Source organism: Lepisosteus oculatus, chromosome 3 (assembly GCF_040954835.1).
Source record: "Lepisosteus oculatus isolate fLepOcu1 chromosome 3, fLepOcu1.hap2, whole genome shotgun sequence".
Lineage (NCBI taxonomy): Eukaryota > Metazoa > Chordata > Actinopteri > Semionotiformes > Lepisosteidae > Lepisosteus > Lepisosteus oculatus.
The window spans coordinates 20,164,233-20,181,320 of NC_090698.1; the positions used below are offsets into that span (position 1 = coordinate 20,164,233).

The following is a 17,088-nucleotide window of genomic DNA, read 5'->3' on the forward strand; positions in this document are numbered from 1 at the left end:
TATAAACTTATTTCCTGAAATAACTACATTGCAAACTAAACTTGCAATCTCATGGAGTTCAACAACTCACTACAAAAATGATCAGAATGAAGTCAGAATGTTTGTCTTATATTTAAAGCTTTCTTTGCAATATTGTTAGTAAAGCAATTTACATTAGTCAAAGGAATTCAAAGGTATATTTAGGCTGAAATCAACTAAGAGAACAAAAATGTACAATGTATTGAATATTTTAATGCGAAGGGCAGATTTCACCTTTCTGTTTGCAAGGTCTTCTTGCAATGGTATTGAATTGGTGTTGTAAATATTTGAAAAGGTAATTTTGCATTATTTATTAACCTGAAAAAAATAGCAGTGTTTAATTTATCATGTAAGATTCTGGAAATGTTACCCACTATTTTGGCTCTTTAAGTGAATGACTTTCAAGTTATAGTTTTACACACTGCTTATAGATTTGCTACCATAAAAGCAGATGAAATCAGAACTGCCCACCAGTGAGTATCATCCATTCAGACACTACTGTCATTAATGTCTTAGCCTTCTCTTTACCTCATCATTCCTATTAAGCAAGAACTGTGAAAAAAAGGCTTAAATTTAAATCTAGTGATAGTATCAATCCAGTCATAACCCATGGTCCCTTGAGAAATAACATCTCTACACAAGATGCAATCCATTCTACATTCTCAGATATGAATATAACCCAGCACCTTGTAGAAGAACGACTAAGCCAAATGACCTGATATGTGTTACTACATAGAAAGTTTAAGGTGTGTAAAGGAAACTTTTCAAACCCCATCACATCTCAAAATGTCTAATTCTTATGAAGCCTAGTTTTCTGGACAGCACTGTTAGTTTTGCAACACTGTCTGATGTCTGTGTCTTGGATCTTTAATGCTAAAAATTATTGTGTTCTATGATGCTTTCTGACAATTTAGTATTTTCTTTTCTTTTTCTATGCTTTTTTGTTAAAGCATATTTTTATTTTTGGAAGCTTTCCACATACCATTGTCTCTTGAATAAATAAAAGCTCAATTTTGCACTTAATTCAGAAAGCTCTCTGCCAAAACTAAATGTCAAGGTTTCCACATAGATTCATCATTTATGAATCATTCTAAGAGTAAGTTTGTCAAAATTGAATTAGCCCTTTTAAGACAGAATACTGGAAATATTTAGTTAACATATTTATTGGTCCTGGTACTGGTCCTCAGATTTTTTTATTTGCTTCACCAGTACAGTTCCCTAATGGAACACTACTTTATCCAGATTACTGTATCTTGGTATGTGTACACCAGCATTCTTCAGTGACATACTTTGAGCAACAATGTGATTCCTAAGTTTCATAATCATTGAAGGCAACGCTACATTGCTGCAAGACTGCATAGTTTGAATTTCTACTACCAATTGTACCCTCTTTGGGACATACTGTAGGGTATAGTTAAAAAGTGTTGCCAAGTTTTTGAAATAATTAAATGTGTACATTGCTAAACATTATGCCCTTTGTTTCAGTACTCTAGTGCTATTGTTTAGTATTGACAGCACACCCAGCACATTTCATATCATAGAAGCAAGTGTTAGATCTGTTTATGTGAGGATTAAGGGGAAAGAGTTTTGAAATGCTGTTCTATCAGCTGGATGTAATACACTATTAAAAATGCATCCAAAAGACAACGTCATTTTAGATCCATCCAAGTTGCTGAAATAAATTCAAACATTCATTCATTCAGTATGCGAAAATGTGGAATTTTTCTTGTCAGGATTGGACACAGATTACAACCCTTGGCCATGTTTCAATTTTTTTCAGACAAAATGAGAATAGGGTTTGTGTACTGTAGCTCAAGACATAAAATTGGCAAAGATGACCAAATACAATTTTGTTTGCTCTCTTCTGCAAAAAGCCACTGATCACAGAGTTCCCTGAAAAGCCAAAACTACTAAACATGTAAAGATAGAAGGTTCCCAATAACCAGTCAATGTCACAAGTCAGAATTGTAATGCTGTAGACTATCAATTTTCTGAATCAATATATTGTTGATTATAAACTGATATATTATTGATATGGAATTAGCTTCTTTGAAACAAGTTCTTCTTTTTATTGTTAAAACAGAAACAGTATAAGGCAGTGGCATGCTAACATTTTAACAACGAAGGATGTCTATAGGTTTTAACAGTACAGATGCAAATATATACTGTATATATGTACAGTACATATATATCATGTACACCATTTACTATATATAAGATTTCCAATCATGCTGCTGTACATGCTCAGTAGATTTCATTTTTATAAGGCATTACAGCATGGCATAGTTATGATGCCCTAACTCATTGAATTGAATTTTCCTGGTCAGAATTCATATCTAAAGTTACTGCAAGTCAGTATACTCTCACTGTACTGTACATTCAAATCATCCTCTTTCCACACACTTTTCCTACTTTTCTTTTCAGTTTGATTAAGATGGACAGGATTGTTGTCTTGCTCAGGGATTACTGCTAATTTTGGTTTTCCTTGCAGTGATCAGTTACTTTGACACATTGTGTAACATGTCCCATTGGTAATGCCTTGGAAATGGGAGTCACCCTCTTTGTACAGTACCTAGATAATTCTGAATTCTCACACAGCAGGGGACTTACACCTTAACCACAGTGGGCTTCATCAATCACAAGACCAGTGTTGTGTGACTCTGCACCCAGAATGTCTGTGATCAAAGCCCAGCAAGGGCAAAATTACACTTCTTGCATTTGATATCAGATTACAGTGACTGATGTCTATCAAATGCTCAGGTTGCTGTGGAGGAGGTGGTATTTAGAGGGAGAAAATGTTCCTTGGTACTGAGTCACAGTAGGTGACATAACCCTCTTTGAAACCGGTAACACTGAATTCTGCAGCCGAAGATTTGGTCAAGCAGATTTTTGATATGATATTCTAATACTTTATAGTCTGATTTCTCAGAAATGTGTTTCCTATAGCTACATTAAGTCTTACTCACATAGAAACTAAAAACATGCAAACAGTAAAAATCAACATTACAATACATAAAATACATCAACACATACATCACACACATCCCACACATCAACACCAGAATACTGGATTCCACATAGATTCCAGAACCTGTAAGTATGCTTCCCCACAATCACCCTAGGTCCCCTTAATTGAATAATACCCATGATTTTTGCATATAACCACTTATTGCACTTGCTCTTGCCTATGAACTACTACTCCTTTATTGTGAACTCATTTGTTGAGTAGTTGAATGTGGGATATTACTAATTTTGTTACATCTGTATTGAGGGTATTGCATTCTACTTTGATTTCACCTCTGTCTGGTGAGTGGTGCTGGGTGGCACTGAAGCCAGACAGCATGTAACCTTATTGAATTCCGTCAGCGGCAACAGAACTGTAATTATCACACAGTGATACTTTGATAAAGCAAGATCAATGACTATATAGTGCTACTGTAGTATTGTCAGAAGTGTTCTTTAATAACTACACATTTACATTCAATAGAAATCTGAACATACTTGGTAGATTTAGTCTCAACATCACAATTGCACAGTTCTTCAAAAATGTTTCTTTTTTTCTGATTTTCCTTAGGTTAAATGAATCTCTGAAATACTTCTCGAAGACTGTGCCGAAATCTCCTAAACATGCATGCAGGGTTATGAGGTTGTTATTATGCCACATGTCATGGCCTGTTTATTATGCCTTGTGGACTGAATCAAAGTTAAACGTCTATACTTCTGTGTGTCCCTTAGTGCCATTCGATTGAGAGAAAACCTTTTAGTTAAACTTATATTAAGAAACATGGTAATAAACTATCCAGAAAATGCTTTAAAATCATGTATATTATGTTAGGAGAACAGAATCTAGTCTGCAGAATTACATTTAATGGCCCCAAATGAACAGACCTTTCAAACCAACTTGTTAGTAATGTACCCCTGACCTACAGACTTCTAATTCTAAAGTTTGTAATTTCATAGCTTTTACTGGTAATACCATACCTAAGGAAAGCTGTGTTCTCACAATGACATTAATCGAAAAAGGAGTTAGATTTCACAGTTTAATTCCTTCCCATTTTGCCATCTTAGTCAGGTTTCAGTAGGACAAAGGAGCCCTCTGGATGAAGTGCAAAAACAACACTGTTGAAATAGCAGAAAAACAGCTCTTTAAAACACCCTGTAATTATTTTTTGTTGGACCCTTACTGTGTTTTGTATACCTGCTTCCTTCAAGTGTTTATAATCAGTTTGGCAGGGTGCTTTAGAAAGGTACAAGAGTTATCCTCACAAATATTTGAATTCCAGAGCATATACAGTAATCATGATTAACTTCTTCTGCTGGTATTATCAATATATTTTAGAAATTACTTGTACTAAATGGCTAACTAACTGTATGATGGTAAGGGTTTTAGTTTTTACATCTAAACATGCCACTTAAAAGATTAATCCATTAATTAAAAAAAATAAAATCCTGTATAATCAAGGATATAATTTTTTAATGGATGATGATATCCATGTCAATGTAAGTGCACACTACAATGTAACAATATTTACTTTGGCATTCTGGTGGGATATGATAGCAGAAATGAATTACCTATACAACCTTACTTAATCAGAGACATTCAGTAATTTTGTTTCTTTATACTAATATCTTATATATATATTTATTCTGTGGTGAAATTGCTCTGATGTGTTCACAGGGATCCATGCGTTGCACTTTTCCTCAGCTTTTAAATGTGTCCTTTGCTGGTTTGATTAAACAATGTGGATTTTTTTTTTTGGTAATTACTAAGAATTAAAGGTGTATGCTTAGTAGTTTTCAACCTGAAGGATCCCAAAGAGATTTGAATGTACTGTAGGAAGTGACCAGTTTAATCCACTACTGAAGTTTAGCACCAGCTGGTTGACATGGAGCAGTGATCACTACACATCAGAGCAGATAGAGGAGTGCCGATCAAGTATGTAATATACAGTAATCCCTCCCGAAAGAAACTGAGAATAGTTAACCAAACCTAATCTTTCTATAAACTCTACTTGCAAAACTGGAATTCAACCCTAGACCCCAGAGCTGTGAGGCAACGTAACTACCTATGTCACCCATTAATGACCATAGTTCATCAATCTAACATGCAGCCCAGTTTTCAAATTGTAAGTCAATAAATCATTATGGTCCTTTGATAGTCTTTTTACATCCTTCCCAATTTTTAACAAACCTGTTGAGCTAGTAGCTTTCATTTGTTTTGGTATGTATGTTCAATCCTCAAGTCCTCAAGTATTATCTTATAGTGTTTCCAGCTGGTCTTCTGCTAATAATGAAAAAAAACATTTACTTTCAGAGGCATAAAAATATATTGGTGTAATTCTGTTTCAATTTTTTCATAATAGGAAACTGCAGAAAGCACCAAAATCTGGAGACAGAGAACAGTGATACAGTGATATTGTATAAACAGAGTTAACTGTCCAGTCAAGCATTGGGTGAATGCATCATTTCCAAAAAGGAAACAAATCGTTCAAGGAGTTCTGCTTTGTTTTTCTAAAAGGTTGAATTGGGCCTTCATAAAATCACCATAAAGATTGACTTGAGAAGTTAAGACATTCCAGTGGTTAAGTCATAAAAAAGCAGTCAGCATTGTGTTTTTTAAAAAGCATAGAACATTGGTTGTTAAAATCCTACTGTAAAATACCCATGTCTAATATTTTGCACAGAACATGCCTGTAAAGAGATGTGGGAACTTGTTTTTAAGTGACTGCATTAAAACAGCACTTATGCCAGCTCTTAATATTTAAAACTTTTTGGTAGCCTCAATGATCCTCTTCAGATTTTACAATTCAAATCTGAGAAACAATTGCAATTAACCTGTACTTGGTTAATATGTTTAGTTCAAGTGTCATATTTCAAGGGCGGGGTGTTGGTAATATTGAATGTGAGTGGGTTCTTACATTTCAGGCTTTAGATAATGCTGTAGAGCCGCTAGTAACCCAAAAGGCCTGGAACTGTAAAACTTCATTGTGCATCAACATCATTGTTTTAGTTCACTGTTGTTTTGCTAAACAGTGATGATGACTTATTGACATCAGATTGCTGCATTCCATAAACTATAGGCCAGAGTCTTTATTTCAGTTGTTAATATATTGTGGGATCCTACCATTGACCTGTGTGTAGAAGACAATGTTTTGTTTTTTGAATATGACAAGGTTTATTTGTAGGTTTATTTGTATAGGAAAGATAAGTTGATAATTTATCAGTCCATCAGGACCAAAACAAGCCAACAGAAATATTACACAGCACCATTAAAAACAGTCATACTGTACCAATCTTTTTGTAGTGCAAACAGCTGGATGTCAACAGTATTCTTAATAAAATATCTAAAACACTGCTTCACTTATAGTATTTCTTGGCATTTACACACAATCCCTTTAATCTTGTAGGCATGTTTTTGCATTTTAATATAGGTGTCAATTGTGTAATGTTTTCCAGGTCCTTTTATGTCAGAGCTATTGCAGTATGTGATAAAATGCAAGCCCAGGAGATTTTACTGAAGCATTACCTTCATCCGTATTTCCTTTACTCTCAAAGGTGGGAAAGGTTATTTTCAGGACTTGATGTATGTTATTGGTTTTCACGGGCTATTTCTGGGTTTCTGCATATTTGTTTATGAAAAGGAATCTTATTCTGAAAGTTGTATGTTATTTATTTGGATATAAAGTATGTATATACATACAGTATCATTTTGACATTTGGGTTAGATTAAATAGGTTTGACAGTCATCCTGGGTTGTGATGATTCTTGAAGTGCAAAACATTAATTTTGCTTGAGTTACAAAATCCAAGTTATTTCTGGATTAACAAAATTATTAAAATTATATAACACAGTAAAAACTCACAGGGTGGGCTTGGATATGTTAGGAAATGCTGAAAAGGAAAAATAAAAATAATGCTTTTCACCTTTTTTTTTGAGAGACAAAAAAAACATTTTACTTTGAACCAAATTGCATTGTAAATGATCATCTTTGTACTATAAGTGATCATGGAAATGTGTTTCATCAAGGTTAATCATTTTCTTACACTTACATCTCTCAATAGGCAACTTCATAAAGGGGTAATTTCCACAAAGTTCACTTTTCCATTTCTTTATATTGTACTTATAGTGAAATAAATGCAGATTTCAGATACAGATCTTGTTTACACCATTCTTGGGGTATGAAATAAACTTTTGGAAGGACTAAAAAGAGGGTAGTATTAAGACAGCTGTTTACTTGTTCACATCACTTGGTATTTACCTTTATCTTAATTGAAAGTCAGTCTAAGCCTTTTCCTCATGATGTTGTCTTCTCAAATTAGACTTTCTTACTGATTTCCTACTGGCATGAGTAAAGACAAATTGCACAACTCTCTCCTCCAAGGTTACATTTGTCCATGGGGATCTGTCCACAATGAACATGCTACACATACAGTATATAATCTGCTCAGTTTGGGGGAATTCATGACAAAAATATATTTTTTTTTTCAGAGAGAGTGTGACTTTCAAGGTGAATTATGATAACAGACCATATTTCAACAAGAATCATTTGAGATATTTTGCAAGACTGAAATAAAAATTGCTCACGGCTCTCAAATTCACACAACTTGGCATTTATACGTTACACTTTGGCAGTGTGCAGAAAATGGTGTTGAATTTGTTCTCATGGCCTTTTTGGTTTAGGAGAGTTCCTCTGCCAGAATGGCAGTGTTTTATACATTAAATCAAACCTACTGTATGCAACACCCAAGGTAATTAAAAATCTGTTCAATAGTGAATGACACTACCCTCAAACCAGAGGCATATTTTCCTGAGATGTGTAAAATATTTATATACAGGATATATCTGATTGATGATTCACTTCATCCATTACTTCATCCATTACTGTTCTTTTACTGTGGTAATGGTAAATATAACATTCTCTCCAAACCAATGTTTTGGATACCAAACCTATGAATTCCCTGAAAGGAATTGATATGTCTATAACATTCTAAGCATAATAGACATGTTCAACACAGAAGACTATTTCAGATTCATCAGCAGAAAAAAGGGCAAGGCATAAAAGAAAATCCATTAAAGATGGAGAATAGATGCTGTCCTGATCTCATTGGGATATCAAAAACTACACAAGGATAGGCCAGGTCAACACTTACAGTAGAATAGAGATTTCTAAAGAAAGCCAGGTTGCTGCTTTTTCAAGGTGTCAGTGGACCAGTTGGCACATTTCTTCCCACTGGTAGGTAATTTCCATTCCAATGGGAAATGATGTACTAAGGGGGTGCATCTGATTACACATTAGTCCTGGCTTGATTATTTTTGACCCCATAGCATTGTTTGTCGGTGCAGGGATATTAACCCAGTGTCCTAACTAATTTGTACTCTTATCTAGCGCAATCTGTCCCACCTAAAGATCCACTTGCTAAAGCAGTTTGGGGCTGCTGCTGAATGATGACTGCTGTGCATCATGTAGGTGGATGTTGCACATCAGTGATGGATGAAATTTTAAACAGACATAGCTAACAAAATGTCAAATGAGCTACAGTACAGTACCATACGTCAATCGGGATGGCCACCTTTAGTTTGCAGTCTTTGGGAGACATCAGCGGTATGTCTGGGTCAAGATTTTCTCTGACTGGCATTATCACATTAAGTTCCAGTACAGAACCGACACCATTTCTTTCTTTGTTTTGGAAAGCTTTTATCTCAGAATTACATTTCGGAGAACAGTAGTACACTATTATTTTCAATGAATATTTATTTGGCTTCAGGTCAGCGTTATATGGTTTTGTTTAAAGATCTGAAGAGTGAAAGTGGGAGTGCTTAAGCCTGTCTCGCATCTTGCAGAGAATCTTACTTCTTGTAATTTCCTGTAACAGCAGAGGAAAAGACATGTGATACTGAGATCATTAAGTCTTTATTTCCTTAGTTATTATTCCAGATTTTGAATACATTTCTCATTTGTAGAGCATGTGATTTGTTTTCATGTTCTGTAGCTTTGCATTGTTTAGTTTTTTTTTTTATTTAAAGTTAATCTGTACTGTACTTTCAAACCAATGAAAGCAATTTAAAGGTTAAGCAATGTGAAAGGAGACAATATGTGTCTGTGCTGGACTAAAAGAAAACCTATGTGGCATCCCCCTAGGTAGGATTTTCTTTCTTTTTCTTCTTTTTTGTGTTGGTAAATTGTACTGTATGTATTTTAGTTATTTTGCTGAATTTTAAGAAACCACACTGTTTTTGAATACATTTTATTCACTTGCACATTTGTAAGTGTCCAACAGCATACAAAATTGTATAATCAGTTTTAGTAATGTATAAAATTACATTTAAATTTGAAAGTGTCAAAAAGTCTTGCAAATAAAAATAATATAGGTTTGTTGTCATAAAAAGAAAAGAAAAAAAAATCCTACCTAGGGGGATCTTCACAGTTATTTGTAGACTATGTATTCATGCCGTTGATTCATTGTCTCTTTACTGTGTTTCCAGATGAAAGGTTGATCTTTTCTTTTGGTTATTTTGCTTCCTTTCATAGTAAGATTCATCTTAAAACTATTTACAAAATGCATGCCATCATAGTGTGGTATGACACCACAGTAGAAAAGTAAGAGATTTATTACCAGATACTTTAAATCAAAACTTCCCTGCAATCACATCAACTTTGAGATCAAAGTATTTTTTTTGTTTCGTGTCTTATTTTTTCATAACTGTTGAATTGTTGAAAAGAATTCACTTAGCTGTGGATCACAGTGATGCTGCAGCACCTACTGTATGTCATGTTGCATTTTTACAGTAGAAACTATAATTGGTGTGAAGATCAGAAATATATAGTAATAAAAGTTAATTCAGTCATGTATTATAAACTATATTATGACAATACAGGAAAGTATGCCTGAACAATTGATTTGCAATCAATTGGTTTGCTCTGAAGCACTGACCTAAATCAGCTTAATTTGAGCAGTTTAATATTTTTCAAATGTCATTTAGCAGTTTATGAGACCTGTGGTATGTCGAGAAAACCCTAAACGTTAATGAGAAATTATTCACCAACGTTATAATACAGTTTTCAGACAAGCCACATTAGGAAAAATTGCCACTTCATTTCATAGTATATTCACCAGACTGAACAGGTTTTCTTTGTCATTGTGACTGTAAACCTGCACCTGCACCAGCTCTTTGTGCCCTGAGTGTTGATTCTGCAGAAACTAGTAAGTGGAGCAAGCAAATAGCACAAAGTTAAACCAATAAGTCAGGATGTGATTCCTCCAAATAGGTAGCATTTACACACTTACAAGTAGCAAAAAGGTACAGTCTGCACTTTTACTTTTTTTTTGTTGAAATTGCTGTTTTGGTTTAAAAATAGCTCGAGTTGCATGCAGCAGCATAGCAAACTGCAACCTTCTGCTTTCAATGTAAACTGGTTGGTACTGATTTGTCATGGGCTCGAAAAATAACAATCATTTGTCTGTCAAACTATAAATAAACGATCAATTTTCTATATCAATTTGACACTAGTTAGGATTGTTTTGTTTCATTTTCTTGGTCTTTACATTCCCAAGAAACTAACCATGCCAGTCTCCTACTATCTTATATGCTTGCCCCTGTTGTTTCATCAAACAAGCTAGGCATTATTCAGCAAATGTTGCAAAGTACCACAACTGTAGCCTACAGTATTTGGGACCATATCTGACTTGCAAGTGCTGTTATTCAGAAATGCTTACATGAAGTAATTTATTATTTCATTCAAGAATTTTCAAGCAAATAATTCTCAGACACATTAAAGCATAACAAATGAAAGAAGCCCTGCAAGATAATTAGTTGCAGAGTTAGATATTTCTAAAATTTCAATGTTTTTGTTCTGGAACAGGAACTTTTGTGAGGTGGTTATGATGAATCCATCTGTAGCTCCAAGCAAAGGTAAAAGCACAAAGGTGAAAAAGGGTTCAGTCTGGTTTCATTCTTAATGCAATTCTAGGTTTTTCTCTTTACTGCACAGTACACACTGGAACACTAAATTTATAATGTTTTCAAGGTTGATGAGCAAAGATAATTATAAAAGGGGATTGAAACAACATAATAGGGATTTTTGACAGCAAAAGCAACTAGCTGGCACAGAAACTGTTTTTTTGCTGCGGCAAAGCTGGTAAAAATTATGGATTGCCTTTTTCGTACAGAAATATTCAGTGACTCCAAAAACAGGCTCAGATCAAAGAATGTGATATTGGTGCTGTGTCTGTAGTTATACATGTAGTATGTAATTAGTAACAGAGAAAATATTTGGATTTCCAAAGGAGTTTTGCAATCTTTGTATTTAAAGGCAAGAATGACTCATGCTTATATTCATAAGGAATAAGTTAGAATAGATTTTCTAAATACATACACTTAAAGTTGTTTTATTAGTAGTAAGTAAATTAAAAGCTTAATTGGAATGATCAGCACTGAATGTTTGAGGTGGGTACTGTAAGTCTGCAGCACAAAACACAGTGTCAGGCTGTCTCTCATTCACTGACACATAAGTAATGAGTCACAAAGCAGACCGATATCAATACTTCTACTCACTCTTCAACAAAAGAGCCCTGAAGTGAAAAAATCAGTATTTCAACATAATAAATAATGTTAGGGTTTAATTCTGGGCAGTTTACAGTTTAAATTAGAAAATAAATGAACATACAACAAAATCTTAAGGTTCATCTAAATCCTTCAGAATACATTTTAGACACTAGAGATTAGTGCAGCATCAGCTCTCCAGTTCTGCATACTGTACTTCACTTTGTACCATTAATGAAGCAGTCACATGCAATTTAATGTTTGCCTTGAATTTGTTTCACTCAGTATTATTTTATTTAAGTGAAGAGTGCTGACATAATGAATGAGAATAAACTATGCAATGCTATGTTGTTTATTAAAAGTCAGGAAGTTGATATCCTTGTGTGTACACCATCCATAAGAAATGCTATCCTTATATGCCATAGGAAAACAACAAAGGGTTTCCCAAAAATGACCGCACAGCATGACATTCTACAATGCAGAATTAATATCACCACAAGAGATGTTTAGTTATCATTTTAAATAAATATCATAACAGAAATTTAATGGACATCTGCTTGTTGATGGTATTAGACGATTCTTTTTCTTTATTCCCAACAGTTCTATTTTAAATTCTCTATATTTTTTCATGCTTTGTATTTTTAGCTAGAGGTTTAAACTAAGGTATCTTTTCATATTTTAATTACATACTGTATATACAGTGACGTGACAGAAGGTGGCCCTGAAGTTTCTTCTTAATGCTTTCTCATTTCTGGTAACTTCCAACCTGAAACCTTTACTGTAACATACAGATTCAGCCATTCAAAAAACAACTATCTATGCTGCGCTAAAACCCTGTGGATGATCCGCAACGAACTACAAAGTACTGCATGTTTTTTTTTTAAATAGGGTGAAATTACCTTGTAATACCACCAGATGGAGATGGGCTTAGCTGAGCTGAGCTTAACGTCTGATGTGCAGCAGTTTCAAATCCCAGTCAATGCTGAGGGACAATCTTTTGCCAATTACAGAATTTAAATTGGATACCCTTCAGACTTTTAATAATTTTAAACTGTGTTTTACAGCATGTTAAACACTAAACTGATTAAAAAGTATGTATATTTGATTCCTTAGTTGGAGAAAAGTACACAACCTTCCACCTTCTTCATACTGTAAATATTTTAATTAAGCATAAACATTTTATGCATCAAAGTCTTCAACTTGGTAACCTACATTAGGTTGTGATTTTAACGTGCTTATAAAGCTTATATACTGTAATTCATAAAAAGTTATAACGTTTTTTCCTTTTCTAAGAATTTGTGGTAACACCACTTGCTGTTATTGTAAAAAAATACTGATTTAATACCTGCTGATAGTAATATTAATATAGAGTCATGTAACTAAGCAGCTAAAATATCACTAGGGGACACTTTGGAAACATTTGACGTTTGTTTTAAAAAAATATGTTATTGTCCTTATAGTGGTAATAGACAATGGACTGTCATGAAGTGTGCTGCACCCAGGCGGTTCAAAGCAAGATCAGGGAATTACTTTGTTTCTTACATAGCCGAATATATACAGTAAAAATAGTCCGCTATTATAGCTGATGAGGCATGAGTCTGTGTATCTGGATGAGTTACTATAAGTGATGGTTTCTTTATTTAGGATTTCTTCACTGAATTTGTTTAAGTTAAAGGAGGGAAAATGGTTATTTTTACATGTTGTGTATCGCCTCTTATATTTGTAAAACATTCCAATTTCAATGCAATACAGTATACATTATTAATAATATTGTATCAAATTCAGATTCTTGGGCTCGTGCCTTCGCTGATCCTGCATTAAATGTTTGTAATCGCTATTTTTGCAAGTACATTTTGTATTCAGTTTGTTTCTGCGTCTTAGCTGGTGGGAAAACATTCGAGGTGAAAATTCTTCTGCAAGGAGTGTACCTTTAAAGGGAAGAAGATTGAACCAAACTTTTTCAGCTCTGTATGTCACTTAAGCCATTTCTCTTTGACACTTTCTTTAGTCATAGAGGTGGGAAGACGCCTCCCCCTTCCCCTTTCCCTCTGCCTGCCTGACCTTCCCCCAATTTTAACCATTCTGTGTCCCAATCGCAGTGGGTGAGAGAGAGTACGGAGAGACAGAAAAAAAGTGAACCCTGTCTTAATTTTAAATTATATTTTACCTTCATTTTTTATTTTATAAGTATATATTTTACTTATTTTCTGATTGTCAGATTTAATGTATGTTTAAACATAGTCTTGTAAATTAATGTTTTTACAAGATGTGGAAGAAGTGCAACAATTTATCACAGTGTGAATTTTAATGTTAATTACTGATTATTAATAGTTTATAGTTTTTATTTAAACCATAAATTTCAATTTGTTCTTTCAACACTTCCTTATGTATTCTACATTATTTATTAATTAAAGGTTTACAATTATCATAATGAAAAATAATTATTTGCAACAAGTATCTTGATTTTTCAATATTTTTATTGTGAAAATATTTATGTCAAAGTGTGATTTTTTATATAAGGGTTACAGCAAAGAAGAATCTGAAAGCTTAAAGACTTCACTTTCTAATATTCTTAAATCAAATTCTTTATCCTTTACTTATGAAGATAAAGCAATTTACAATTCAATGCCTTTTAATACAGCATTAAATTTGACTTTATACTTTTATACTTTTATTATACCTTGCTTAAGGCTACAACAAAAGCATTCTACCATGTATTTGACCCACAACCTTTTAGTTGAACATCCAAGAACCTTAACCACTACTCCATACTCCAAACTGGATCCTAACTTTCATTCTTGTATCCTCAAAGGCTGACAGCCAGAACTATTTTTAATGTGTTTTCCTAGAGCATATGTGTGTAATGCTCCATAGCAGGTTGGAAAATTCTTATGTGAACATTTGAATTTTTGCAGCTGCCATGCAGGGTTTGTTTAATTGAGTTTAATATTGCCCTCATGGGCAGGTCAGAAAGTCAATTAGACTACTTTTGACAGCTTGTAAGCCAGCACAGACTTGGATCACCTTGCACATCATGTAACATGCTAAGCTAGACTGACTTCTTTGCCCCTACATTTTGGTGGTTGGAATTTTTGGTTTGTGGAAACGACCTGAGAAAACAAAATGCCTCACTAGACTCTATTTTATTTTTAATTAATATTCCTAGTGTCACTTTAGGGGAGTGGAAACACAGGACAGCATTGTTAGTTTGATAAGAGCATCAACATTTGAAAGCCGTGTGTATCTCGGGATCATTTTGTGCTGCTGAGGACACAACAGTGTGTGGAGCTTCAGAAAACGATAGATTAATTAATGAAGGACATATGAAAGGTTACAAACGAGAGGAAGCCATTTCACTCATCTAATTGATAGATTAAAATGCACAGCTAAATATAGAATATTTTATGTTATATAGTGGTGAGAGAAGAATTTTGTTTTCCAAATATTTGCCATTGAATAAGTCAAAATAAGACCTGGTGTACTGTATGTTTAGGTATCCAAAGTAAAATTCTAGAAACATTTACCTAAAGATATTTTAGGAAAGTATTCACTGTTGTAAAGTGTGATGCTTTAATAATGTTATCTAAGTCAATTTTTCAAAGAAACGTGAATTGTACTACAACAAAATAACAGCACTAGTGGATTAAATTACTAAATCTAGTAATAAGGAGAGCAGACTGCAACAATTTTCCCCAAATGATTTTAAAAAGAGTTATTACCAGAGTCTGATCCATATCCTTTTGGTCCAGGGACAAAGATATTATTGGCGTGCAAATGTTTCTCTCAATGTGCTGTCAAAAAATAACTAAAAAATTGGAGAACAAAAGGGTATCGGAACAGATTTCTAAGGTACAGCAGTATATAATTTATGTCTTCCTGTTAACCTATTCCCATCAGAGTTTTCAATTTGGATACAAAATATGAAACTATTTTCCTGTTTCCTCTTAGAAATATTTCTCTGTGTAGTTACTGGCAGACTTTACCTTTGGTATAGAGTGTCCATTGGATTGTTCTTATTCAGATTACAACAGTTACTTGATATACCCATCTCACATGTGGTGCTATTACAGTATATAACAGCCTTCTCTTTTAATAACTTACAGTTGAGCCATTTCATATACCTTGCTATGTTTTTATAGTGTTTGAGTATTAGCATAACACATTGTAATCTTTTATGTGTTTTTTTGGTCCTCTGAAACATTTTCATTGGTGTCGGTTAGAATTTGCTGGGAATGGTGGACATTGTAACACTGATCTGTCTGGACCACAAATGAAAACAATTGTTAAAATATAATAAGATGGGACACACTAGAAAGGGTGTATTTCAATGTATCACAGTGAGTTATGACTGTTCAATTAATTTACTGGAGGTAAATCTAGATTCTTGTAGAATATTTTGCTATTACTACTGCCACTGCTACTACCAGAATGGATGAGTGAAATCTCAAGTTTTTTTTTAATTAGGTGCAAACTTTTAGTCTTTTAGGTGTTTTTTTTACTTTGTGGCTTTTGGTGTTTCTCAATATTGATCACATTGTGATCTCTGGGGTAACTTTTCAAACACCTCCTGCTTTGGAGTTTTGGATAAAACTCCAAAAACCAGAAGCACAATCAAATTGTACTACCAGTCATAAATGACAAAATACTCATATTACACCAGTGTATAGCTGACATTCAAACAATCATGACTCTGTTCACCTTCTGCCCTTGAAAAACAGAACTGATTTCTTATGGGTGTTTGAAGGGCTAGTTAAATTCATTGAAGACTAAATCATTCTGCCCTTTTCTCTCTTTCTTGCTTAAAATGTAATATGAAATGTAGAAATAAATCTGCAGTGGAAATTCAGATCAAAGCTTGTTTTTAGAGATTGGAAAATACAAAAAAAATCTTACGTTCTTACGTTTATGATACAAATCCCACTGTCCTTTTCTGTGGGTTACTGATATGTTTTCACTGCAAATGTAATAAAAAAGTATTGTCTTTGTACTTAGTTCCTTGTTGATAGGTGTCTTGAATAGGATGGAGCCTAAGTGAGCCAAGAGCAGAATCATAGACATGGCCAAGTTGGCAATAGAGTGCTCCTCTGCATTAAAAAGTCAATTCAGTTTTGTGAAAGGTGTTTCAAAGAAAAGTTTTTAATTTATCATGAAAAGCTGTCACAAAATGACTTGTTTTACTTCAGTGAGAAATAAATGAAAAAAAATCTAACACACATTATAGTGTTTTTCATGTTTATTTCAAGTTTTCGAGTAATTATTTTGGTTTTCTGATGCATATGTCCCTCATTAGCTGCAGGCATTTTAAGCAGCCAATTCATGGTTTGGGTACATGGTTTACAAATCTCTGATGCCATTCAGAACAGCCAGTGAGTCTGCGGCAGAGTTATGTCTCATTTTAGTTTTTTCTATAGGCTGTCATATGATAAGGGGCTTCATCTTTCATGAATTCTGCAGAAAAAATATACAAATGAGGCCCAGACAATAATGACCCTAATTCTTTTTAAAATGAAGGACAGTTTTTACTTGGCT

General features: G+C 33.8%; 1 protein-coding gene across 2 annotated transcripts in view; it reads left to right on the forward strand.

Annotated features, from left to right (window-relative positions):
* The window catches only part of ccbe1 (collagen and calcium binding EGF domains 1), a 52,904-nt gene that overhangs the window by 7,702 nt on the left and 28,114 nt on the right, over positions 1-17,088 (forward strand). The window contains exon 1 of one of the 2 annotated variants that reach the window (XM_015338711.2): positions 9,058-9,157. The exons of the other annotated variant lie outside the window; for it this stretch is intronic. Within the exon in view, the coding sequence (XP_015194197.2) occupies positions 9,111-9,157 (47 nt within the window). The 5' untranslated portion in view covers positions 9,058-9,110. Of the gene's footprint in view, positions 1-9,057; positions 9,158-17,088 lie in introns of those variants that run through there. 2 annotated transcript variants of the gene reach the window in all.